We start from the raw sequence: 26,521 nt of genomic DNA on the forward strand, positions 1-26,521 counted from the left end.
GTTTTTTTCCTATACGTACTCTCGGTTGGTTTGAAAATTTCCAAACCGTAGTGAATGGTTTGGTTTACGGTTTGAACCGAAAACTAACAACATCAAACCAGACCGGACCGTATAATTTATTTATATGTATTTTTTAAATATTTCATAATATACATGTGTATATACATATACACTACTAAAATATTGACAGATATTAATAATAAACAAAACAAAAGTAGGCTAAGCCCAAATAAAAAATGCAATAAATTTTAATTGGCTTTTTATTTTCTTAATGAGATCTTTAAAAGGTTAAAATAAGTTGTTTGTTAAATTATATAAATTATTGTGATTTGTACAACATTTACATATCATGAATTATATTTGACATATCATATAAAGACTGAACAAGACCAAACCAAACCAAACCAAACCGTTATTAGCGGTTCGGTTTAAGAGTTCAACGATTCGGTTTTGGTTTACGAAAATCAAAAACCGTTACTAACGGTTTGGTTCATGGTTTGACTTAAAAACCGCGAAAACCGGACCACAAACACCCCTACTAACGCGTATCAAATTTATTCTGATTCGTTACCAGCGTATCGTAACACCCAACTCAGCTAGGGTGACTTGACTCACTTATATAAAAACCAATATCCAATTGCCATTCGATTAACGCTTAAGCATTACAACAATTCAAGAAACGCGAAACATTTTTCGTTTCGTTACATTTGTCTGAGTGAAAGACTTATTTATAACTAACCAGATAGAAATGTTTACGCTGTAACACAACAGTAACGTGTAATTTATGAATAAAAGCACACGTGTCGACACTTAACCTCAGTCTCAAAAACGGTCAAAGAGTCAGTCAAACATTCAAAACGTCTCTTCGCTCCGTAACCGTCACATCTCCGCCGCAGCTCACCGCCGTCGTCCGTCGCATCTCCGCCACAACGTCGCAGCATATTCGCATCGTTTCCGTCGCTGTCGTACACTCGATTGAAGTCCTAAAATTCTGAATGGTAACTCTCGAACTCTGAATTAATTAAATTAATTAGTTAATTAATTAATTTGTCAGCATTATTAAATCAATGTTTTCAATTATTATTAGTATTATTATTATTGTGTAAATAAGAGAGAATTAGGTTAAAAAGTCGTAGGTGATGAAAGTTTAAGAGAATTAGGTCATTTTGACTTTGAAACCCTAATAATATTATTTTAATTGCTGTATTCATGTTGCTCTAGTTGATGCCTGACTGTTTTAAATTTTTAATAACTTAACTGTCTGTTCTTAATTGTATTTGAGTATTGGAGCAATTGAATTCACATATGGTTAACTGCATTATGTTTGAATATCGGTGTTGGACCGATATTTGAGATATCGGCTACCACAATGAGATATCGGTAACATATATAATATTAATAGAATAATAGTAATATCAAAAGTCAAAATTCAAAAGTGTCAATAATCATAGTGCTGTATACCTCTTCATGTGCCTCTCAAGCTGTAAACCTAAAACATTCAGGTTCAAATTCTCGGCCCAATATTAACTATTTGTTTTGGGGCGCCTGCGTGATGCGGTGGGGAACACAACACACTAACACATACACTAGTAAAGTATCTCTTATAGATTTGAAGGTTTAATAAAAGTTTACAAAATAAAGTAGATTGAAATCGTATAAAATAAAAACGATTTTGAGAATTTTGTTAAACAGGAAATTGATTGTTTACATAATGAGATTTAAAGGAATTTTGTGGTTAATTGTAATAACTACAAATTGAAGTTGTAGTCGTTTTGATTTTAATGAGATGATCAATGATTTACTTAAAAAAAAAGTTGTAGTCTAATTGATTTATGGTATTTATAATCAATATTATACAGTTACTTTTTGTTTGTATATAATCACATAATTGGCATGCTTGTAAAAGATAATAAGGTAGTCAAATGCATAAAAGACAATTTGCCCTCTTAAACTCTTTAAAATTAAAGTAAAAACACAATCCCATTCTCCTCAAATGTATTATAGTTTAGATAACTTGATACAATTTGTTATTTATGTCATGTGGTACGTCTTCGAATGAATCGACCGATGAAAGGGGATGAATGTGTAGAATTTCCACAAGATTTGTCAAATTAAGATGTGTGGTTATAATATTCGATTTCATATTTTCTCAATTATTATGTTTAGGATGCTGAAAAGGACAGTCAAAATGACTCTGTTTTCATGAAGTTAAGTGAAGCTGTAACCATCAATCCAGATGACCCGTCGGCCCATTTTAATCTGGTAACATTTTCTTTAACCTCCCTAGATTATAACTTAGTTATGTGATCTTATTTGATAAATGCATGTTTTTTGAATGATTTCAGGGTTTGTTCTTATGGGATCGGATTGGAGAAGAATCCAAGCAAAAGGCAGCAGAACATTTTGTGATTGCAGCAAAGCTCAACCCGCAAGATGCAAATGCTTTTAGGTATTTGGGTCATTATTATAGCAAAGTTTCAGTTGATACTCAAAGGGCTCTCAAGTGTTATCAGAGAGCTGTTACTCTCTCTCCTCAAGACTCTGAATCAGGGGTTAGTCTCATTCTTTACTTTTTTACTTCTTTTGTGTATGTTAAACTTGATTTATTTATGTCTTCTTAATTTTATATTCTGATAGCAGCATCGTGTACTTGTGTAATTATGCTTTATTGTTGGGAAGTGTTTCAATCCAAGCTGATTGTTTCTGGACTTAATTGCTCATTATGATAACTAGGATTTGGCAATAATCTAGTGGCAGTTTTAATCATTTGTATAGGAACGTGTCAAACGAGGGCTTTTTTTCCTATAACAGGTCAAATGAAATAAGTAAAGATAACCGAAAACAAATTTTGTCTGCAAGGTTTAATGTTATACCTTACATGGATTTCCATTGCCTGTAAATGATGTCTTTTGTAGTTAATAGGAACCAATAAGCCCAGTATCCTATTTCTCAGTTGTTTTTCCCGTTGTGTCGGGTTTGCAGGAATCGTTGTGTGATTTGTTGGATAAAGATGGAAAAGAGAGTTTGGAGGTTGCTGTCTGTCATGAAGCTTCAGGGAAATCTCCAAGGGCATTTTGGGCATTTCGTAGGCTAGGTTTTCTACAGGTTCTTTCTTTTTTACTGCTTCTATTTTTCCTTTTATAGATTTAAACTTAGGCTTGGACTCTTAGATATACATAACGTTTACCCAAAGCAACAATATTGTAAATAATTGTATTATAGATAAAATATAAATTACTTTTGCAGGTTCATCAGAAGAAATGGTCGGAAGCAGTTCAAAGTCTTCAGCAGGCCATCAGAGGATATCCTACATCTGCTGATTTATGGGAGGTCGATACTCTCACTTTCAGAAGTTTTTATTATGTCTTCTTACTTTTGGTGTGTACTCATATTAGTTCCTCATTTTTCTCTTCTTTTACCTTTTAGGCTTTAGGTCTTGCTTATCAACGATTAAGCATGTTCACAGCTGCTATTAAGGTACTATTTGTGCACTATGAATTTGTATATTATCTTGGACATATCTTTTGAAAAGAGTTGATGGTTTATATTTGGAAAAACCTGGAAACAATGAATTCCTGTTTCATGTTTGTATGATTTCTATATTGATAAAGAGGAGATCATATTTGTCGCAATATGGTATCTAATCTTTGGAATTGAATTATACATTTATTGTTATTCAATAGTCATATGGCCGAGCTATCGAGTTGGAGGAGTCACGCGTGTTTTCATTGGTTGAGAGTGGATATGTCTTCATGATGATCGGTTCACATAGAAAGGTAATCTTTTGCCATATGTAATTGCAACCAAACATTTTTCGATCATTCTACAAATGTTTTTATCTAATGAGCATGTTTGGATTTGTGTTTTGACACTCATTTGCTGTTTATTTTAGGGAGTTGAGTTGTTTCAACAAGCTTTACAAATATCACCTGAAAATTTAGCTGCACACTATGGACTTGGATGCGCACTTCTTGAGTTATCAAAGGAATGCATAAGTTCAGGTGCATTTAGATGGGGAGCTTCAATATTAGAGGTATGTTGAATTCTAAAATGGTACTTAATATGAAATTTTATCCAACACCTAAAAAGCCTCTTTGAATTGTTTATAAATTTGTAGGAGGCATCAAAAGTTGTGAAGGCTGGTACATATTTGGGCAAAAATATTTCATGCATGTGGAAGCTGCATGGTGATATTCAGGTACACCTATATTAAGAACTGTTAGGATTGTGCTTATTTTTTTATTACCATTTGATTCTTGAACATGATAAAGTTAACTTGTTTTCTTTAGTAAATGCAATGGGAAGTGATACTGTGATTCATATACACTCATATATCGCTTCATACACTGATACAGAACACACATGCCATTTTACCACTATACCCTCACATAACGTTTTCTTATTTTTTTCCATCCATATATTCAAGAGTATAAATATACAAACAAAGATCTTTTGTTCTTTTTATATGTTTCTAGTAGAGGTGGCAATTTTGACTCATTTACTTATGACCGGGTAAATTCGGGTTATATCTTATTTATGTCGTATCATATGGGTAAAATTAGCTGAAAAGGAAATGCGTTGAACAGGTTGAAGTTGACCAATGTGTATTCTTAATGTACATAACATACTAAATCCCTTCAACATGCCTAATGACAAAGATGGCTATACAAATTTTATAAAGATAAAATACCTTTTGTCAATCTATAAAGCAGTTTCAATATAAGAGTAGCCTTGATGAAATAAGTTGAACACTTTGGACCTGGGTGACCTACACATACTTTATCCTTCATAAGAATTATGAGAACTGAAAAAAGGTGTTTCGAGTCCATACAGCTGCACGTGAACCGTCTTGATCCGCACAGACCTGTGTTGACCCATAACCAACCCATCCAACCTACCATAAATGATCATATTGATTCTAAATATTTACTCTTTTTCTAGTTTTAGTCTCATTATGAAAGTTAAATGTTAAATTTGGTTTGATCTTTTCTCTCAGATTTCATATGCGAAGTGTTACCCATGGATGGATGAAAACCCAGCCTTAGAAACAGATAAAAAAGCGTTGTCTGCTTCAATAATTATATGGAAAAACTCCTGCTTATCAGCTGCACTGAGCGCCAAACACTCCTATCAACAATCTCTGCGTTTGGCTCCATGGCAAGCTAATATCTACACAGATATTGCTATCACTATAGATGTCATAAACTCGTTTAAGGATGCTCAGAAACATGATCTAATCCAAAGGTAAATGCTTTTACTTTAAGATATGTACATCTAATGTAGTTTTCATTAGGAGAATGATTATAAGATGCCAATTCATGGAAGTTTTTTAAGATTTAGTGATAATCAAGGTGAAATGGAACATTAGTTAAACTGAATCTATCATGTTTGAAAGTAGACACATATTGGACCGCTTAAACTTACACTTTCTTTTTGTGTGCAGGGAGTTGCCTGAGAAAATGATTCTAGGTGGATTATTACTTGAGAGTTGCAATAATGAGTTCTGGGTTGCATTGGGATGCTTATCACATCATGTGGAGGTGAAACAGCATGCTTTTATCAGGTCGTTGCAGTTGGATGTGTCATTAGCTGTTGCATGGGCAAATCTTGGCATGGTATTTTTTGTGTTTAATCAAAATTTTTGAAAATGAGTTTTTCATTTTTGGAGTTGTCTTTTTTTAGAGACAGAAATAAGTAGCATAGTATATTTGGTATCGTTGACTAAGTTAGGGCTAAATGTTGACTTTTACAGCTTTACAGAAAACAAAATGAAAAGAATTTGGCCCAACAAGCGTTTGATCGGGCCAGGAGTATTGATCCTTCTCTTGCATTACCATGGGCTGGCATGTCTGCTGATATGTCCTTTAGGAAAGTTTATGTTTATTTTTTTTAAGATTTGTGTGAATATACGTATTATGCTTTTCACCTGTATTACTATAGAGTTACAGAGACAAAATATAATTGAATTTGTCACATTGGTATATGATAAATACATAAAGATGAAGATCGCCTGTAAAAAATTTTTCTGTAAGTGTAGCATTTTTTAATTTAATTAAGCTTTTTTTTTATTCAGGGCGCTTAAGCCAGATGAAGCTTATGATTGCTGTTTGCGGGCTGTGCAGATACTACCAGTACTCTTTCTCTCTCTATTTGTCTTCTATATTGCTTCTGACAGTAATGGGTCAAAATAGGTCATTTTAAGTATGGTTCAAAATGGGTTGGTCAAGTTAGGTGGATCCAAAAACACTTTTTGCCTATTTTTTTGCAAATTAATATTGTGCTAGCTTGGATAAAAGAAAATTATTATAAAAATACGAATATAACTCTTTGAACAAAAATAATTTATGAGGTTGAATGCATTAAAAATAGTCATTCAGCTACTTTCAACTCGTTCCGGTTTCTCTTATAGCAATTTTTTTTTGGGTTTAACTCGTTTGAGATGAAACAAAACCAAACCGACCCATTTATAGAAATGGATCGAAATTGCCACCTCTAGTACTCATGTGTATCAGAGTTGTACTTACAACACAATTTCTGTCCAGCTTCCAGAATTTCAAATGGGTCTTGCAAAACTTGCTCTGCTTTCTGGTCAACTTTCATCTTCAGAGGTACCAGTCAACTCTCATTATGATCAAATTCACAATCACACTAAAAGTTATTAAGTTAATACATATTTCATCAATTTTTACAGGTATTTGGGCCCATACGTCAGGCTTTGCATCATGCACCACAATATCCTGAAGCCCACAATCTTTTAGGGCTTGTTTGTGAGGCGAGAGGTGATTATCTCTCTGCCATTACCTCTTTTAGGCTAGCACGTTGTGCAGTCAACATTTCTTCTGGTGACACTGAAAAACTTCTTGATATTTCAATTAACTTGACGAGGGCATACTGTAAGGTAATTATTAATTTTGCCTTTTTTTTTTCTCTCCTTCAATTGTTAACTAGTTGTGGCATGATGGGTGGGTTTGATTGCGTGTCAAATTAGATTTGGGTTGAAATGGGTTGCCTTTTTAATACTAGTTGGGTTCTGTTGACCCACAAACACTATTTTCTAAAGCGTTAATCACCAAATATAGAAATATGTGGGGTTTCATTGGTTTTTTAAAAATAATGACAAAAATACCCTTAAACAGATTATTGTTATTATTTGAAAAACCATTGTATGATAAGTTAATCTATTCTTATTATTGTTATCTTATTACAGCTATCATTATGAACTTTATTAATATTATTAGTGGATGAATTGGGCTGGAAAAGATCAACTTATACGGGTCGTGTTTGCTGGTTGGCCGGCCCAACCAAACACGAACCTGAACATGACACGAACTTGAAATTCGTCACACACATGAACCCGAACACGGCGCATATATTCACCACACACACACGATCCGTTTAACACGAAAAGGGAATTTTATTAGTTTTTTTTGCATATTAATACTTTAAAATTCTAAATTTACATGTTATTTTTATTCTTTTTAAGGCAATTATGTTTAAAATATGCCAATGCATTATTAAACTTTTAACTTTTGGCATAAAAACACCCAAATAGTTTAAGTTACTTCATAAATACATTTTAGAAAAAATAATAATAATAAAAGGGTCAACCCGCGAACCTGTCGGGTTCGACACAAACACAAGACGCTTAACTAAACGTGTTTTCGGGTTTGATCCAAGACTGACCCGAACCTGTTAGACTAAACCCAAACCTGCGAATTTCATGTTAGGTTTGTGTCGTGCCATAAATTCACACCCTTACTCCCCTAGCAGATAAAACTCGATTTGTGAGGTTATAGAAAACTTTATTTGACATTGATTCAGGCCGGTATAGCTAATGAAGCAGTACAAGAATGTGAAGAATTAAAGAAGAAAGGTGTTCTTGATTGGGAAGGTTTGCATATATATGCTTTATCTTCATGGCAACTTGGCAAAAAGGATCAGGCTTTGTCTGTAGTGAGGATTTTAGCTGCACGCGTTAAGTCATTAGAACCAAACCTGGCTTCTGCATCCATAACTTTTATATGTAGATTCCTTTATTATATTTCTGGGCGAGAATCAGTTATTACAAGCATTCTCAAAATGCCCAAGAATTTGTTTGAAAGTTCCAAAGTTAGTTTTGTGGTATCTGCTATTCATATTCTGGATCAAAGCAATCAGCTTGAAGCAGTTGTTTCAAGTAGTCGATCTTCACTATTAAGCCAGGATCAAATTACTGGAATGCATTTTCTGATAACGCTTAGTAAATTGGTACGTATCATTATTTTAATACTCGTTAACATCTATGAATAAAACAATTTAGGAGGTTGATAAAGTGCAGCACAAATTGATCCATTGACCAAGGTTTAATATTTCAAACTTGAGGCAATCAATGAATGTTCAATTTATTTTCTTGCAGGTAAAAGATAGCTCAGAGGGTTGCTTGGGGATTCAGAATGGAATATACCACCTTAAAAAGACTCTCCATAAATACCCTAACAGTTATATGCTAAGGTAAATCATATTACTTAGTTCATTTGTTGAATAATATGTTCTGAAATAGTTTGTTATATAATTGTTGCCAAACAGGAATTTTCTCGGATATTTATTAGTATCTAGTAATGAACGGAAAGATACTCATTTGTCTACTAGATGCTTTACTGTGAGGTGCACCACAGCAGAGTGTCCGAAAGAAGAAGGTTTAAAGCGCGCACCTGAAATTCTTGGTGCAAGTGCGGTTGCTTGCTATACGACAGGGAGTTTAAATCATAAATACTCTTTTCCTACCTGTGAAGACCAATCACCGCATCAGCACAGGTCACTTAAACTGCTGCAAAGGTGTGATATAGTTTATTACATATTTGTTTATTATGAAATCTTACATGAAAATGGTAATACTCTAAAGTCTAAAGTTTAGAGATCAAAGGGACTACTTTTCGACTTCAGTATCGTTTTGGAATCTTTAAAAAGAAAAAGATCTAAGTTAAGCCATGATGCTAGTCCATTAAATCTCAAAAGCAAGAGAGTACCTACTTTTTGTGAACTGTTTAAGGTGGCAGTTTTGATCCAGTTGTGTATGGGTTGATTTGGGCTATGTTTTTATCTCAAAATGGGTCAAATTATAGCTTTTATAGGAAACTGGCCAAATGGGTCGGTTTGAAAGTCGAGAGAGTTAATAATGTGAAAATAAATGTCCGGGGACTTCTAAACAAATTCAGAAAATGTCCATATGTTTTTATTCAACAGTTTTCTTTCTTTGTATATATATGAAGTGCATTGCTAATTTATATTTTAGAATTTATAAATTAATGTTTGTGAGCCAACCGACCCAATGTGTTTCCACCCGTACCAAAATTAACCCATTAACTAACTCATTTATATAGCCTTTCATTTATTATTTCCTTCCAATTATACTTTTATAATATCGCCTTTAATTTGTCTGTTAATTTGTGACAGGTGGTATCATCAAGAACCATGGAACAGAAACGCAAGATACCTATTAATTCTCAACTATATGCAGAAGGCCCGTGAAGAAAGATACCCTCAACATATACGCACAGGACTCGAAAGATTAACGAGCCTGGCCATTTCAGACGAATCCCATCACTACCAAAGATTCCAGCTTCTAATTTGTGCTTCTGAAATAAATCTCCAAAGTGGTAACATTACTGGCTGCATAAATCATGCTAAAAGCGCCTCGAAGATTCCCGTCTCTGGGGGGTATCTTTTCTTTGCACACTTGCTGTTATGCCGGGCCTATGCTGTTGAAAGTAACCGGGCTGGTGTACTTGGAGAGTACACAAGATGTTTGAATCTGAAAACTGATTATCATATCGGTTTGATTGGGTTGAAATATATTGAAAGTTGGTATGGGCTAGTAGAAGCAAATGGGTGTTTAATTGAATTGAAGTTCGAGGAATGTTCAAAGGATATCAAATATTCTTGGAATGTTTGGATGGCAGTATTGAAATTAGTTCAGGGTTTGATTGCTGTTTGGAATCGAGATTTTGTCGGTGCAGAAGAGCTGCTTGCACAAGCGTGTTCGTTAAATGGTTCTGAAAGCTGTCTGTTTCTGTGTCATGGTATGTCTCATCACTGACAGTGGGTTGGGCATTGGGCTGTAACGAGCCAAGCCAACTAGAGCTCAAAGTTAAACAAGCTGGCTCGGCTCGTAAAAAACTCGAGTCGGCTCATTAAATTTTACTATTTTATACATTGATATATGGTAGACAAAAAAGATAATTTTTTCGCATACACATAATGCATATAATATATCATATGCATTATTTTTGTTTTTTTTTCAATACTTTTGTTATTATATTATTATTATTGTATCTATTAAAATTTTTAATTTAAAGGTGCCATTTCTGGTTGGCTTGGCTCATTTACGAACCTCAAACAAGCTTCTTTCGAGCGAGCTCAGAGCCGCCAGCTTTTTGAGCAACCCACTGGGTCAAAGCGGGCACATGTCAAAATGGGTATGGGTAAAAGCATGTGGTTCCTTTGTACGGCGGATTAGGTTGAATTAAATTTAAACGCTTTTTTTTCGTTTTTGTTTTATTAGTTTGTCAAATTCGATAACAGCAGTTATAGTATTTCAATAAACAATTACAACAGTTTGACCTGTTAATGATAATTATATTTCTCAGTCTCACCTGTTTGACCCGTTAAGGGTACATTATGACCTGAATTGACCCGTTCATAAGCTTGAAATTGCCATCTCATCATAATATCATGGTTGGATGCAGGTGCCGTATGTATGGAACTTGCTAGACAACAATGCAATTCAGACTACTTGCTTCTTGCAACCGGGAGTTTAAAGAAAGCTAACGACATGTGTGGGGCCCGCTTACCTATCTTGCAACTGTTGCTAGCACAAGCCGAAGCGAGTCTAGGATACAAAGATCAATGGGAACGGTACCTTCAGCTTGAATGGTCAACATGGCCTCCAGGTTTGACTTTTTTAAATCCGTTTTCTTTTGTTTCTTTTCGTTCTTATAAATGTTGATGACGTGTGTGCAGAGATGAGGCCGAGTGAGATCTTTCTTCAAATGCATTTGCTTTTAGGACCGTTGGATGGCGGTATGAATTCATCAAGAACAAAACAGTATCAGAAAAACCCGTTAAGATGGATTCTTCAAGCGATTCACCTGAATCCGTCTTGTTCGAGATATTGGAAAGCTTTACAGAATTTGTAATTATTGAGTTAGATTTTAAAGGAATACTGTATTTGTTATGTTATTTGTTAAGTGTAAAACCCAAACTTTGATATTTGAGTTTAGAAAAAAAGATAATTTGAACGGTTAAGCAGGTGCTTGGATTTGGTTATTACTTATTAGTACATGTAGGATCTCTTCATCAGTTTGGTTTTATGTTTTCGTAAAAACTAAAAATTTCAAAGCGGTTTTCTTTTATGATTTTGAGTTTTTATGTAGTTTATAAGGGTTTTTTAAATAGTATAACCCAAATATTTCAACTCAAATATATTACGAGTCCGTTTTTATTTTTAATGAAAAAAGTTCAAGCCTAAACGGTAAATCCAAACAAATTAAAGTAAGAAAACGAAAACCGAACGATTTTTAGAAGCAGGAAAATGAATTTCTGATTTTGGGGATGGGTTCTCGGATTGAATGAGATGTGAACGGCCACAGAGTAAATCTGATGATCATGCAGTCGTGGTGGGCCACCGAAGTTATTCGGGAAATGTATTTTGAACTTCATGTATCCTACCGACATCTACGACATTGATGATGAGGTTATTTTCGCCGGTTAAGACCCTAACTTATTATGCGTTCTTGAAGTTTGGGAGCTGAGATTTGACTGGATTTCAATTAAAATTTGATTTGAAATCTAGAAACCGACCAGAAACCGGTTTCCCGATAGTGGATCATCGACCTATTTACTTGACTAGGTTGATGGCAAACCGACCTGAACCCGGTTTCCCTATCAAACCGGTTCGGGTCGGTTTGCCATCAACCTAGTCATGTAAATAGGTTGATGATCCACTAACCTGTTTATAACCCGTTAAACCCGTATTTTATAACCCTTGGGCCTTACTCAACCCTGATTTAAGTCCAAAATCTTTGGGCCGGTGGGTCCAAATCGCCCCTAAAATAAACCCAACCGCTACAATAAATACTCAATTCCATCCATCATCAACCTTCAAACACATTACACAACACATAACAAGTAGTGTTATTGTTATAGTCACCGGATCCTTCTCGATTCTTCTTCTTCTAATAATAATAATATCTTCATTCGTCATTGCAGTTGCAGGTATTATTAAACCTATTCACTACAAAATTCACTAATTAACAGTTCTAGCTACAGGTATCTATTGTTTACCTTTTATACCTATTAACTATTTCTTATTAATTAATTAATTAATTAATCATGATGATGTGAATTATGCTTTTGTTATTATTAAACCTTAGGTAGGTAGGTTAGTTATAATCATGCTGTGCGATTATTAGTTTCTAAAGTGTTACGTGCTGCATTAAGAGATACGTGTTATGTTAGGTTAGATTAGGTTATTGATGATTTTAGTTTGAAATTATTAAGATCTACATGAACAAATGAGTTACTGATTGAAGGTTTCTAGGGTTCCGGTTCGTGGTTCAAACATTTAGGTTGTAAACGAGCCGAACCGAATCGAAGCATTGTTCGTGTTTGTTTGTTAAGCTTTTATCGGACAGCTAATTGGATGCAATTTGTTGTTTGGCTACGGTTTACGAGCGCAAATGAATGAATGGAAACAGTGTTTTATTTGATTTGACTAACTGAGAATGGTCAGTGACTCGGTCACAGTGGTGGTGGTTCGGTCCGACTACCATTTTTTTTAGCTTTTATATTTATATGATAATTTTACATAAAGTAATCACACAGTACTCATATGTTTTTTTTTTGTTTTATAGCTAATAATTTTGTTTAAATCTATACGATAAGGTTAGAAACGTCAATAAAAAGTATTAAACAAACACGTTATCAAACGTTAATGAACAGAATAGAACGAGCATGACCTTTGCTCGTGTTCATTCATTTAGTTAATCAAATCAAAATTCCTTGTTCGTGTTTGTTCATTTAGTTAATCGAATCAAAATTCCTTGTTCATGTTCGTTGATTTTTGAAACAAACGAACATAAACGAACTTCCTGTTGAACAGTTTGCTGAATGTTGGTCCGTTTACAGCCCTAGTTACTTTCATACAATCCTTGGCTTGATTATTTGGGGCTTGTTGTCTGACAGTGTATGCTAGAGTTTTTTGGTGTTTTTGTTACACAATAAAGGTTTTCATAAGCAAGATAACTTGATTATGCGCTGTTCTGTTTATTTAGATGGAAACTGGAGGCAATTCATTAGCATCTGGACCAGATGGATCAAAAAGAAAAGTGTACTACTTTTATGATACGGAAGTCGGAAATTACTATTATGGACAAGGTCACCCAATGAAGCCACACAGAATTCGCATGACACACGCGCTTTTAGCTCACTACGGTTTACTACAAAACATGCATGTAGTAAAGCCTGTTCCTGCTCGGGACAAAGATCTATGCAGGTTTCATGCTGATGATTATGTTTCCTTTTTAAGAGGCATTACTCCAGAAACACAGCAAGATCAGTTGAGACAGTTGAAACGGTTTAATGTTGGTGAAGATTGCCCTGTGTTTGATGGTCTGTACTCGTTTTGTCAGACGTATGCAGGCGGTTCGGTTGGTGGTGCAGTTAAGTTGAACCATGACTATTGTGATATTGCTATAAACTGGGCTGGTGGGCTGCATCATGCTAAGAAATGTGAAGCGTCTGGTTTCTGTTATGTTAATGATATCGTGTTGTCAATTCTTGAGCTTCTGAAAGTGCATCAGGTTAGTTAACCGTTAGCATTACAACTTTGATACACACACACACATATGTTCATTTGTTTGTCTGTTTTAGATAACAAATTGGTATATCAGAGTTTCAACTTTTAAGAAAATTTTGGGTTTTTATTAATCTTTTTTCATATAACACACAAATGGTTTGAAATACTGTGAGTAAATGCAGTTGCTTTGTTATGTGCACAATTGTTGTATTTAATATGATTATGAAAACTTTATTGTTAAAATAATAAGACATTTCTTTTTAATACAATTTTTACTAATGTCATCCAAATATTAAAATAATTATAGAGGCCACTAGTTTGATTTCTTTTGTTCTGATTCTGACAATAAACTTGCCAGAAAAATGTTTCTAAATTTAAAGCTTTTGTCACCGTAAAATAACGGAAATGCCCCTAGATCTACTCATTTTGTTATGACAATCATTTTGAGTAGATTTTGGGGGCATACTTGTATATTTATATCTCTAGACGTGACAAAATTAAAATTTAAAAGTATTATTACTTTTGGCCCGTTGTCATTGAAATTTGACCTGTTGCTGACTTGGAAATATGTTTATTTGGTGCAGCGTGTGCTATATGTAGACATTGACATTCATCATGGTGACGGAGTGGAGGAAGCGTTTTACACAACCGATCGTGTCATGACCGTGTCGTTTCACAAATTTGGAGATTATTTCCCTGGAACAGGGGATATAAGAGACATTGGATATTCAAAAGGAAAGTATTATTCCCTAAATGTCCCTCTTGATGATGGGATTGACGACGAAAGTTATCAGTCGTTATTTAAGCCAATAATTGGTAAAGTTATGGAAGTTTATAGGCCCGGTGCGGTTGTGTTGCAATGTGGTGCGGATTCTTTATCGGGAGACAGATTAGGCTGTTTTAATCTATCTATTAAAGGTCATGCTGAATGTGTGAGATATATGAGATCTTTTAACGTGCCCTTGTTGTTGCTCGGCGGTGGAGGCTATACGATTCGAAACGTTGCTCGATGCTGGTGCTACGAGGTGATTATTAATTTACTTTGGTTTTAAGTGATTGTGATTATTAGATAAGCAGTTGTAATAAACTAATAATGGATTGTTTGTTTATTTGTGCAGACTGGAGTTGCACTTGGAGTTGAGTTAGAAGATAAAATGCCTCAACATGAGTATTATGAGTATTTTGGACCTGATTATACGCTTCACGTGGCTCCTAGTAATATGGAAAATAAGAACTCGCGTCAGCTCTTGGATGAAATAAGATCAAAGCTTCTTGATAATCTTTCTAAGCTTCAACATGCTCCAAGTGTGCAATTCCAAGAACGCCCTCCCGATACTGAATTCCCTGAGGTTTGTATGGCAATTAGACGAAATGGGCACTGATAAAATATTATTTTTTTCTGTCATGAGAAGCTAACATTAGTGAACTTATTATTATTCAGGCGGATGAAGATCAAGAAGATGACGATCGACGATCAGATGATTCCGATGATGAAAACGAGGGGTAGTCTCTTCTTTCGAAATTCACCAAAAAAAAAATAGTTTTATATATTTTTTCATTTTCATTTTTATTATATTGTTTTTTTTCCTGATTTATACCTGTATTACCTTCATTTATTATTTGTGTTTTTTTGTTTTGCAGTAAGTCACTTGTTGGACGTGTGAAAAGGGAACTTCATGATACCGAGTCTAAGGACGTAGTAATGGTATGCACACTTTTTGTGAACCTTTTGAGTAGGCCTGCAAATGAACCGAATGAACATGAGCAAGGGTACGTTCATGTTCGTTCATTTAACTTTACATGAACACGAACACTTAATCAAAAAAATATTTGGTGTTTGTGTTCGTTTGTTTAAAAAATTAACATGCTTGTGTTTGTTTATTTAAAATCTAATCGAACTGTTCACGAACATAGTTGAACAAAGATAAACAAACATAATTGAACATACTTAAATGAACACAAACAAACATAAATGGACACACTTAAAATGAACACAAGGAAACACAAATGAACATTTATGAACAAACATAAACGACCATGAATAAACGAACGTTCACAAACATAAATGAACAAACGAAACGTGTGTTCATGTTCGCTCGTTTATTAAAAACGAACTTCCCACCGAACAGGTCACAAACAGTTCGCCAAACGTTCGGTTCGTTTACAGGCCTACTTTTGAGTGTATTCTACAAACCGTTTGTTTAAACGAACATCCAAACCTTGATATCATTTCATGCTGACGTGTCTTTCTTGTGTGTGTTCAGGATGATATAAAAGATAGTGAGCATGCTAGTGCTAGAGAGATGGATGCATCATTTGCTGAAATATCTTTAAAGGTAAAAACCTACTTTCATAAATAATAATAATAATAATAATATAATAATAATAAATAAGTAATTAAGGTTTTAAGTTTTTAAAACATGTATACATGTATTATGTCAGGGTTCAAATTCGGGTTCAGTACCGGCAGCAGACGTGAAGATAGAACAAGGAAACTCAACCAAGCCAGATCCGCCTGTCTCTGATATGAATCTATAATGTATCGCATCGTATCATAATCGTCACCTTGTTTATCATGCCAGGTATACCTTTTACTTCAGTTTCGTTAAAACTTATGTATGTATGGCTTTGTTTGTAAGTTATACAGTTTGGATACAATGATCAAATGACGAAAAATAGAGTGGTTAATGTATGGGAATGTAATGAGTTTATGTTTATTGGGCATACATTATCTTATATGTTGTGTTTTGGTTGATTTATATTTTATTTGGTCCCAAACTATAAAAACAAAATTTTTATAGCGCCCCTTTGATTACATCTTATTGCATCTTGATCGAACCAGTGAACTGCGGTTTTCGTCCCTGGGGTTTGTCAAATCTACAGTTTTAGTTTAATAGTTTCAAATTTGCGATTTTCGTCCATGTGGTTTGATATCACTTGCAATTAAACCCGAATTCACTAATCCGGTTAAGTTTGGTCGTTAAATCCTTCAACATGTCCTTCATGTGAGGGGTAGTTTTGTCCCTTTTTTTTCTAAAAATACAAACCAGCCCCTCATGTGAGGGGGCTTGTGAATCAGGAGTTGGGTTTATTTGGAGAGAAAAAGGACAAAATTGCCTCTCACGTGAAGGACACGCTGGGTTTAACGAGCAGACTTAACGAGATTAGTGAATTCGGGTTTAATTGCAAGTAAAATGAAACCACATGAACGAAAATCACAAATTTGAAATTATTGTACTAAAACCGCAGATTTGGACAAACTGCCGATTACTCTAATATTATTAGCGGTTTCATTACTCCCATTTAATGTACACTATTCCGCCATGCTCACGTGATATCGAGTGTTGCATGAATTATGATCAATTGAAATTGAAGCAAACTTTGATTTTGTGCAGGGTCAATTATGAGGAATTGCTACAATGATTGTTTTGTTTAATGTTATTACTGTCATATATTAGTTTATATTAGGCCCATTCGTTATACTCGTGCAGGGACCATAAAGGCCCACACATTCTCAATGACGTCTGCTAGCGAGTTAAATGAATACCTTCCTTGTCGAGTTAAGTACTAACCGATCACAACAGTAGCCATTGTTTTAGCATTGTTCATCACCAAATGTGTTTAGTATCCCGATGAAAGCACCTCGTCACATGCCTTGCGAGCCATACAGTTTTTATGGACCATGCTATGGTCCAGCGACCTAGATTATAAGAGTATATTTGATAATCGTCATGATAAAATAATTTCAAACTTCTTTCAAAGATTTGATGACCCATTTTGATACTTTGTCTAATTGACTCTTGTAATTAGTAGGCTCCATTGGAAAATATTCCAACTCTTGGGGGTCTAAAGGGGTGTTATATGACTTGTTTTCACATCACATTAAAACTGTTTATTGACATCAAATAATTAAAATGAACTTCATATAGACATATAATCAATGGTCTTGTATCTACTCTTATCTATGATTTCATGATTTTAAAAGATAACAAAATGTCAATAAACAAAAGAGAAAATAATCATATGATTATGAACACGTTTATTAAGGTGCTCGACGTGAGTCCACCAACTCCAGGTCTTGTTTTGTATCAAGTTGTTATTAAACGCTACATGTCACTACAAAGACCACTTAATCAGAGGGTGGTTTTGGTGTTGTGTAGCTCTTCGTCCTCCTTAACCCAGCCTCGAGTTGTAAACAACAAGATGAACCATTATAAAGGGTCTTGAAGTGAAGCCTAACGAACCATCAACTAACAATCAAGTCAACCCCTTATGGACCAATTACTAATATGTCAAATTAAAGCTAGCGTCTCCACCACATATCATAGAACTCCATACATATAAACTCCAATATCATAAAACTCCATACATATAAACTCCAAGGCCTGCTCAACATATTTGGAAGCCTAAAACTAACTAAAATGTTGAGACATTTTTTTCTTTTCTTTTCTTTCTTTTTATGCGTATGGCACTAAAAAGTATTCAAAAATTATGGAATATAGATGATATGTGGTGATAATAAACATGTCGCGCTCCTCCTTAGCTTATGGCCCCATCTGTAAGTCGCTAATTAAAAAAATAAAAAACACTTTCAAAAACCTATATATATAACCCATATTTTAGAGGGAGATCCTATAACTGAAGCTTTAAAGCCTTGGCCTGATTTAGTTGACCCAAGAGCCAACCCTGATAAATTCATAACCGAGAGTCAGCTCCATTAACCGTATGAAACCCAAAGTTTAAAGAATGCACATTCATCTTTCATTAACTAATACGAGATCATTATATCGGCTTCCAAAAATTTACATTTTCCTTGAGTGTGCCAGTGAAACACAAACGATTCAATCCTTTAAATATCATGTTTTTGTAAAATTTATAAATAAATGCTTTGTAATCATCTATAGAACCTCTAAAATATCAAATTGTAGAATCAAAAGCTTGATTCATCACACAATCAATTCAATTCACTCTACGTCACACTTTATTAAGTTGATAAAATATTCAAATTCTCTAAAATATCAAATTGTAGAATCAAAAGCTTGATTCATCACACAATCAATTCAATTCACTCTACGTCACACTTTATTAAGTTGATAAAATATTCAATTTCTAAACCTTCACCAGCCACTTAATATTATACCACATCTATTTAAAGAAAATAAAAAATCAATGAAAACAAAGTCTTAAATAGTTATATTCATTACAAGTGGATTTCCATAAACCAAAAAACATATAAAAAATATTTGGAGAAAAACAGGATTCATGGCTTTTTGAAAACAGCTGAAATAATAATTTACTGGCATTAAAAAAACCCAATAAGCCAATAAATTATTTACTTATTTTCAAACTCAATCCCAAACATACTGGTCACTAGGGCTGTAAACGAACTGAACGAACACGAACAAGGCCTTGTTCATGTTCGTTCGTTAAGAAAATAATGTGTTCACGACCGGTTCATGAACACTTACCGAACGAGATTTTATGTTCGTGTTCGTTCATTAAGGAAATTAATGTGTTCACGAACGGTTCATGAACACAAACGACACAAATAAAATCGGCAGGGCCTAGAGATTGAGATCGGTGTATTCATCAATGTGAATAATAAAAGCCTTTAAACGAATCGAATGAACATGAATAAGGGCATTTTCGTGTTCTTTATTAACTTTAAAAGAACACGGACACTTAATCGAACAAATATTTATGTTCGTGTTCGTTTATTTAAAAATGGATATTTTTGTTCGTTTATTTAAAAATGGATATTTGTGTTCGTTTATGTTCGTTTTTTAAACCTAGACGAACATAACTGAACAAAGATAAACGAACATATATGAACAAATGTAAATGAACACAAACGAACATAAGAAAACTTAAATGCAAATTAACAAATATAAAACCTTTAAGCAGATGACATATCCAGATAATATTTAACTATTTTCTATTAATACATAAACGAACATAAATAAACAGACATAAACAAACGTTCATGAACATAAATGAACGAACAGGGCATGTGTTCATATTCCTTCGTTTATTTAATATAAACGAACTTCCCGCCGAACAATTTACGAACAGTTCACCGAACGGTTCAATTCGTTTACAAGCCACCCGGTCGCACTTTAATTTGATAATAAAACTTATGAAATATTAAATTTCAAACCTGTACCAGCCACTAAATATTATTATTTCCATTAATAGCAAAAATATATAATAATAAAATAAAATGAAAACAACCTATTAAAGTCTTTAAGTGGACTTCCACGAACCAAAAAGCCATTGGAGAACAACCAAACACGTCGACTCCATTAACGTACGGACAAACCAAGCACACGAAAATCACCCACAACCAATCACATCTCAATTCCTGATTCCGCTAAACCCATTTTCAAATTCACAGAATCTTTACATTCACAACACCCACTATAATATTATTCCCATCAATTCCCCCATGCCGGACCTCTAATTAGCCGCCATTAGCCCCCAATTTCATGGCCACACGTGTAATCAGTCCCGGCCTCGGATGGGTCAGTCTCGGAATTGATCGCCGTCGGGTCGATTTCCCAAACCCGAATCCGATTCCGTCACAAACCCTAATTGGGTTCCATCAATTGGGGCTTAATTCGCCGTCAAGATTCAGTATCCGTAACACGTCGGATAACAGAACCAAACCCAAGCCCAAACCCGGTTCAAAACCCGGGTCAAAGCCCCAAGTGAAGACCTTTATTGGTTCAAGAAACAGGGGAACCCGAGTGACAGAAACCGAGTATTCGGGTTCAAAACCCCAATTGAAGCCCCAAGACAAGACCTTTATTGGTTCAAGAAACAGGGGAGCCCGTGTGGCAGAAACCGAGTACTCGGGTTGCAAGCCGATAGACGTAAGGAGTTTATCGCAGAACGGGGACCCGTTGGGCCGAAAGGATTTGGGGAAGTGTGTGGTGAGGTGGATAACACAAGGGATGAAAGCAATGGCGAATGAGTTTGTGGCGGCGGAGCTGCAGGGTGAGTTTGCGGAGTTTCGGCAGCGGATGGGGCCCGGGCTGACGTTTGTGATCCAGGCGCAGCCGTATTTGAGTGCGGTGCCCATGCCGTCCGGGCTGGAGTCAGTGTGCTTGAAGGCGTGCACGCATTATCCGACTTTGTTTGATCATTTTCAGAGGGAGTTGAGAGATGTGTTGAAGGAGAGTCAGGGGAAAGGGTTAGTGGAAGATTGGACGAAAACGGAGTCGTGGAAGTTGTTTAAGGAGCTTGCGAAATCCAGTGAGTTGGTTTTTGTTAATCCCAATTATTATCTTTTGGCTGCTGACGGTCCCATTTTTTAACGTATTTGTTCCCAACGGTCTGTGACTAACTGAATTCTAACGCTGTTAGTTGCAGGTTGCTGGAAAAACGTTTTTGGCCATTGGTTTTGTGTTTTAATGTTATGTGAAGTTTGTTTAGCTAATCTTGAATTGTGACATCCACACGCAAACACGCCTAGTCCGCGAAATTAGATTTTTACTAGTTGTTTAAGAGTATTGATTTTTACGAATCGTTACTTTTGCACATCATCCTTTTTACATTTATTGTCGCTTTTTACATTTATTTTGGGGATCAAATTGCTTTTTTTAACCAAGTCAAATTATTTATAAAAAATTATATAACTTGTTGTAAGAAACAAATACTTTGTTTTTTTGAGTGAACTGCGGTTTTCGTCCCTGTGTTTTGTTCAAAATTGTCATTTCAGTCCAAAAGTTTAAAATTTGTTACTTTTGTCCCTAAGGTTTCATTTTCATTGCAATTTCCGTTCTATTCATTAACATATGTTGGACTGAAATAGCAGATTTTAACAAACAACGGGGACGTAAATCGCAATGAAAGCAAAACCTTATGGACGAAAATTGCAACATAAATGAATCATTTGGGATGAAAATAGCAAATTTTAAACTTTTGGACTGAAATAGCAAATTTGAACAAACCACTGGGACGAAAACCGCAGTTCTCTCTTGTTTTTATAATAATTTGTGTAAATTGAAGTAGTGTATAAACGAAATAAAAATAGTGTAAATAAATAAATATAAAAAATTACATGTTTTTGTTATTTTTAACTAATTACTACAATTTTAAAATGATTTGAAGTTTAAAATAACCGTGATGTACAAGTCGTTAAAGCAAATGGTGTACAGGTCATTAAAGACGGTTAAAAATAAAAAAGTTCTTTTATTTGGTCCCCGCATTTCACAACGGGCTTTGCTCTTGCTGACACACAAAAGCCTCCAGCCGAGCCCTTCCCACAAGCGGTGCCAGTGAGGCAAATACTTAATCTTGAATTGTGACACCTTAAGATTAATCTTGATTTGTTGTTAAATGTTGGACCCAAATATTTAAGTTAGTTACACACAAATATTCTCTGAAAAGATGAAATGACAAAACTACCCTCATGTGCAAGGGACATGACTGGATTTAAAGAAAAATCGACGTAGACTGTGACAAAGGGCGAACATAAAGGATGCTTTATGTTATTTCCTTAATTTAAGGACAAAAAGTATAATTTGCTATATACATATATATATATATATATTTTATGTCTTTGTGATTATGTAACCTGTTACGTACTAAATCCACAACATGATTAAATTTTCAGCTCAGCACAGAGCCATTGCAAGAAAAGTCACACCTCTAAAAACTGTTCATGGTGTTTTGGGCATGGAGCTAGAGAAAGTGAAGGCGATTCAAGGCAGAATCGATGATTTTGCAGAACATATGGCAAACCTACTTCGTGTTGAACGGGACTCTGAACTTGAATTCACTCAACAAGAACTCGATGCAGCCCCAACTGCTGCCAGTTCTGATCCAAACAAACCAGTTGAGTTTCTTGTTAGCCACGGTCAAGCAGAACAAGCATTATGTGACACAATATGCAACTTGTTTGCTGTCAGTACGTATACGGGATTAGGTGGCATGCATTTGGTGTTGTTTAAGGTCGAGGGGAATCATAGGTTGCCACCAACAACGTTGTCGCCTGGTGACATGGTTTGTGTGAGGACGTGTGACAGTCGAGGTGCAGCGGGTGCAATATCGGGTATGCAAGGCTTTGTTAATAATTTGGGGGAGGATGGATGCAGTATTACTGTGGCTCTTGAATCGAGACACGGTGATCCCACTTTTTCGAAGCTATTTGGTAAAAGTGTTCGGATAGATCGGATTCATGGATTGGCTGATACAGTTACATATGAGGTAAAAAAAAATTTATTTATAGTGTGTTTTTTAGATGGATATTAATACTTGGATCAACAAGTTCTCACCTTTCTGGTTTTTGAGCACTTAAAGATTCTATGTACAAATTCTCTAATGTAAAAAAGTAAACTTTTTTTTTTGAAATTTCAATCTTTTTTTTATTTTTATTTTTAATGGACCTTCATTTTCCAATACATCCAATTGGGTTGATATGAGTTATTATTTACAAAAAAAGATGAAAAAGAAAAAAAAATGATTTGTTTGCTGGTCAACTCAACCTGGCTCAGCCCGTTTGACCCATATTTATTTTATTTCTGTCTTTATATAGCTAAATAATTTTATGGGATTGATTAAAGGATTATATTAAAATAAGAGTAAGTTACATTTTTCGTCCTTTAGACATATAGCAAATTGGATGTGGCTCAATGATAGAGCACTCGCTTTACTAGTGAGAGGTAGGGGGTTCAAACCTCACTATCACCAATTTATATGGGAGATATGAGGGATGGCCCTGGCTTGCCAGGGTTCGAGTCCTGATCTCACCCGGTTTTACCGGCTCCTCGCTGTCGTGCCGTTTGGTGGGCGTGGGGGTCGGGTTTTATCCGGGGAATCCCTCAATAGGTGGACCGCTAGGGGCTCCGTCCGTCCTGACTCGTGGCCGGCTCGGGCTACCTTTAGCCAATGGGGGCCGAGTATGGAGTACCCGGCGTTACTTAGTTGGTCGTTCCAAAAAAAAAAGACATAGCAAATTTCTGGTTTTGTTCTTAAACTAAGGAATAGCAGCACTAATCCTTATTTTCAAATTTGCTTCCAAGATTTTTAAATGAGTCGATTTGAGTTATATTTATACGAAGATTATTAAATTTTTTTAAAAATATATCTAAAAAGGGAACGGGTTGTATTTTGAATGGTATCTGTAATGCATAAAACCTTCTAAATCATTTTATAAATATTTAAAAGCATCAGTGCAATAATATTGTTTTTGTAATCACAGTCTTCACAGATTCATAGTTAATGCACTATCTGTTTTTTTTTATTTACATGAAAAAGGTAAAAAACTTGCTTGTTGGTCAACTCAACCTGGCTCGGCCCGTTTGGCCCGTATTCATTTCTGCACTTGTCTAGCTTAATAATTTTATGGGACTGATAAGTATCATTAAAACTAAAATTTTAAAATGTGGTAAACTTAAGTTGCTTAGAGTTTATGATCAAATTATATTCATATCATTTAAATGATACTAAACGTAGCTTAATATATGTTTTACTTTATTTTATTTCAGCGTAATTGTGAAGCCCTGATGATGCTTCAGAAAAAAGGTCTGCACAAAAACAACCCTTCAATTGCAGTTGTAGCAACACTGTTTGGTGACAAAGATGATATCAAATGGTTAGAAAACAACTCGTTCACCGACTGGAGTGAGTCACAACTTCCTGAAACCAAATCCACGCAAAAATTTGACCCGTCTCAAAAACGGGCCATTTCATTAGGCTTGAACAAAAAACGGCCCGTTTTGATCATTCAAGGCCCACCCGGGACCGGAAAAACTGGTCTTTTGAAGGAAATAATAACTCGAGCCGTTGAACAAGGTGAACGCGTGCTAGTAACCGCCCCCACAAACGCTGCTGTGGATAACATGGTTGAAAAGTTATCAGATGTCGGGATCAATATCGTAAGGTTCGGGAATCCTGCACGGATATCTCCGGTTGTCGTTTCGAAGTCGTTAGTCGAGATCGTGAATGAGAAACTCGCGAGTTTTAGGACTGAACTCGAGAGAAAGCGGTCGGATTTAAGGAAGGATTTGAGGCAGTGTTTGAAAGATGATTCATTGGCTGCTGGAATCCGACAACTTTTGAAGCAAACGGGAAAACAGTTAAAGAAAAAAGAAAAAGAAACGGTTAAGGAAATATTGACCAATGCGCAAGTTGTGTTGACCACTAATACGGGTGCAGCTGACCCGAGTATCAGGCGTTTGAATGCTTTTGATCTTGTGGTTATTGATGAAGCGGGCCAAGCTATCGAACCGTCTTGCTGGATTCCAATATTGTTGGGAAGAAGGTGTATTCTTGCGGGTGATCAGTGCCAGCTGGCGCCCGTGATTCTGTCTAGGAAAGCTTTGGAAGGTGGTCTTGGAGTGTCTTTATTGGAAAAAGCTATAAGTTTGCATGATGGGATTCTTGCAACTAAATTAACGACTCAATACCGAATGAACGATGCGATTTCTAGTTGGGCTTCAAAGGAGATGTATGGTGGGTTGTTGAAATCTTCGGAGTCGGTTTCTTCTCATCTTCTTGTTGATTCCCCTTTTGTGCAGGTATGTGAATGGTTAAAGATGGGAAAACGGTCTCGTTGGCTTACGGGTCAATATGGGTTTAGGTTAAATTGGTCCAAATGGTTTTAATAATGGGTCACAATGGGTTTAGGTCAAAATGGCACAATTGGGTCAAGTAACGGGTCATAATGGGTTTGGGTCAAAATGGTCTAAAATGGGTCAAGTAACGGGTCATAATGGGTTTGTGTCAAAGTGGTCCAAATGGGTCGAGTAACGAGTCATTATGGATTTGGTTCATGGGTCAAGTAACGGGCCATAATGGGCTTGGGTCAAAATGGTCCAAATGGGTCGAGTAACGAGCCATTATGGATTTGGTTCAAAATGGGTCAAGTAACGGGTCATAATGGGTTTGGGTCAAAATGGTCCAAACAGGTTGAGTAACGGGTCATAATGGGTTTGGGTCAAAATGGTCCAAACGGGTCGAGTTCTCATCTTTTTGTTGATCCCCCCTTTGTACAGGTATGGGAAGGGTTGGCTAACGGGTCAAAATGGTCTAAATGGGTTGAGTTACAATAACACTTTTCACCAAAAAAAGTTGCTTTTTTTATATAAATAAATATGTCTGATATGATTGCATAAGTTATGTTATTTTAATGATAATATGATAATTTCAAGAAAATAATTTGGTAAAGATTATTGTTTCTTGTAGTCATTATTAATGAATATTATTTCTGCATTACTGCAGCCCACATGGATAACACAATGCCCGTTGCTATTACTTGACACAAGGAAACCGTACGGTAGTTTATCACCTGGTTGTGAGGAGCAGCTAGACCTAGCTGGCACGGGCTCGTTTTACAACGAAGGAGAAGTGGATATTGTTGTTCAACATGTTATGTCATTGATATATGCAGGTATGTATTCTTGGTTTTATTCAAAAAAATGTTATATACTGTTCAATAATAATAATAATAATAATAATATTATATGCAGGTGTAAGTCCTGCAGCTATCGCGGTCCAATCTCCGTATGTCGCGCAAGTGCAGTTATTAAGGGATAGTCTAGATGAAATCCCATTGGCTAGAGGAGTTGAAATTGCAACTATTGATAGCTTTCAAGGCAGAGAAGCATATGCAGTCATCATATCTATGGTATTTTCTCAAAAATAATAATAATAATAATAATTAATAAACTTAAGTTTATTTAC

General features: G+C 35.4%; 3 protein-coding genes across 4 annotated transcripts; all 3 read left to right on the forward strand.

Annotated features, from left to right (window-relative positions):
* The first annotated feature begins 868 nt into the window (after positions 1-868).
* Positions 869-11,174, forward strand: LOC143610333 (tetratricopeptide repeat protein SKI3-like). Its single transcript, XM_077084837.1, has 21 exons — positions 869-998; positions 2,167-2,262; positions 2,346-2,552; positions 2,983-3,105; positions 3,247-3,330; positions 3,427-3,477; positions 3,684-3,776; positions 3,893-4,033; positions 4,118-4,198; positions 4,997-5,244; positions 5,444-5,615; positions 5,753-5,878; positions 6,084-6,131; positions 6,543-6,608; positions 6,692-6,898; positions 7,822-8,247; positions 8,396-8,490; positions 8,566-8,814; positions 9,433-10,058; positions 10,725-10,928; positions 10,999-11,174. The coding sequence occupies exons 1-21, from the start codon at positions 996-998 to the stop codon at positions 11,172-11,174; spliced, it is 3,522 nt and encodes a 1,173-aa protein (XP_076940952.1). The 5' UTR covers positions 869-995.
* Positions 11,175-12,188: 1,014 nt separating this feature from the next.
* On the forward strand, positions 12,189-16,554 carry LOC143610341 (histone deacetylase 19-like). 2 transcript variants are annotated; one of them, XM_077084843.1, is made up of 8 exons: positions 12,189-12,252; positions 13,311-13,838; positions 14,419-14,859; positions 14,953-15,183; positions 15,276-15,340; positions 15,476-15,539; positions 16,099-16,170; positions 16,277-16,554. In XM_077084843.1, exons 2-8 carry the CDS (start codon positions 13,311-13,313, stop codon positions 16,370-16,372), a joined length of 1,497 nt encoding a protein of 498 aa, XP_076940958.1. In that variant the 5' UTR covers positions 12,189-12,252; the 3' UTR covers positions 16,373-16,554. The 2 variants fall into 2 exon arrangements, with proteins under 2 accessions (XP_076940958.1, XP_076940959.1); XM_077084844.1 differs by having other exon boundaries at positions 15,276-15,337.
* A 3,765-nt stretch (positions 16,555-20,319) lies between these two features.
* LOC143610346 (DNA polymerase alpha-associated DNA helicase A-like) lies at positions 20,320-26,483 on the forward strand. Its single transcript, XM_077084850.1, has 5 exons — positions 20,320-21,088; positions 22,452-23,044; positions 24,325-25,356; positions 26,060-26,228; positions 26,308-26,483. Exons 1-5 carry the CDS (start codon positions 20,320-20,322, stop codon positions 26,481-26,483), a joined length of 2,739 nt encoding a protein of 912 aa, XP_076940965.1.
* Positions 26,484-26,521: the final 38 nt, after the last annotated feature.

The sequence above is a fragment of the Bidens hawaiensis genome, unplaced genomic scaffold (genome assembly GCF_021521415.1).
Source record: "Bidens hawaiensis isolate Kalapana, Puna unplaced genomic scaffold, B.hawaiensis_p1.1 tig00025760_1, whole genome shotgun sequence".
Taxonomy (NCBI): Eukaryota; Viridiplantae; Streptophyta; class Magnoliopsida; order Asterales; family Asteraceae; genus Bidens; species Bidens hawaiensis.

Coding starts and splice junctions, on each gene's coding strand:
- LOC143610333 (XM_077084837.1), top strand. Junction 3,777..3,892: donor TGATCGGTTCACATAGAAAG/GTAATCTTTTGC, acceptor TGTTTATTTTAG/GGAGTTGAGTTGTTTCAACA. Junction 6,609..6,691: donor GTCAACTTTCATCTTCAGAG/GTACCAGTCAAC, acceptor CAATTTTTACAG/GTATTTGGGCCCATACGTCA.
- LOC143610341 (XM_077084843.1), top strand. CDS start 13,311: ATGGAAACTGGAGGCAATTCATTAGCATCTGGACCAGATGGATCAAAA. Junction 13,839..14,418: donor AGCTTCTGAAAGTGCATCAG/GTTAGTTAACCG, acceptor TATTTGGTGCAG/CGTGTGCTATATGTAGACAT. Junction 15,184..15,275: donor CCGATACTGAATTCCCTGAG/GTTTGTATGGCA, acceptor ATTATTATTCAG/GCGGATGAAGATCAAGAAGA.
- LOC143610346 (XM_077084850.1), top strand. CDS start 20,320: ATGGCCACACGTGTAATCAGTCCCGGCCTCGGATGGGTCAGTCTCGGA. Junction 23,045..24,324: donor CTGATACAGTTACATATGAG/GTAAAAAAAAAT, acceptor ATTTTATTTCAG/CGTAATTGTGAAGCCCTGAT. Junction 25,357..26,059: donor TTGATTCCCCTTTTGTGCAG/GTATGTGAATGG, acceptor GCATTACTGCAG/CCCACATGGATAACACAATG.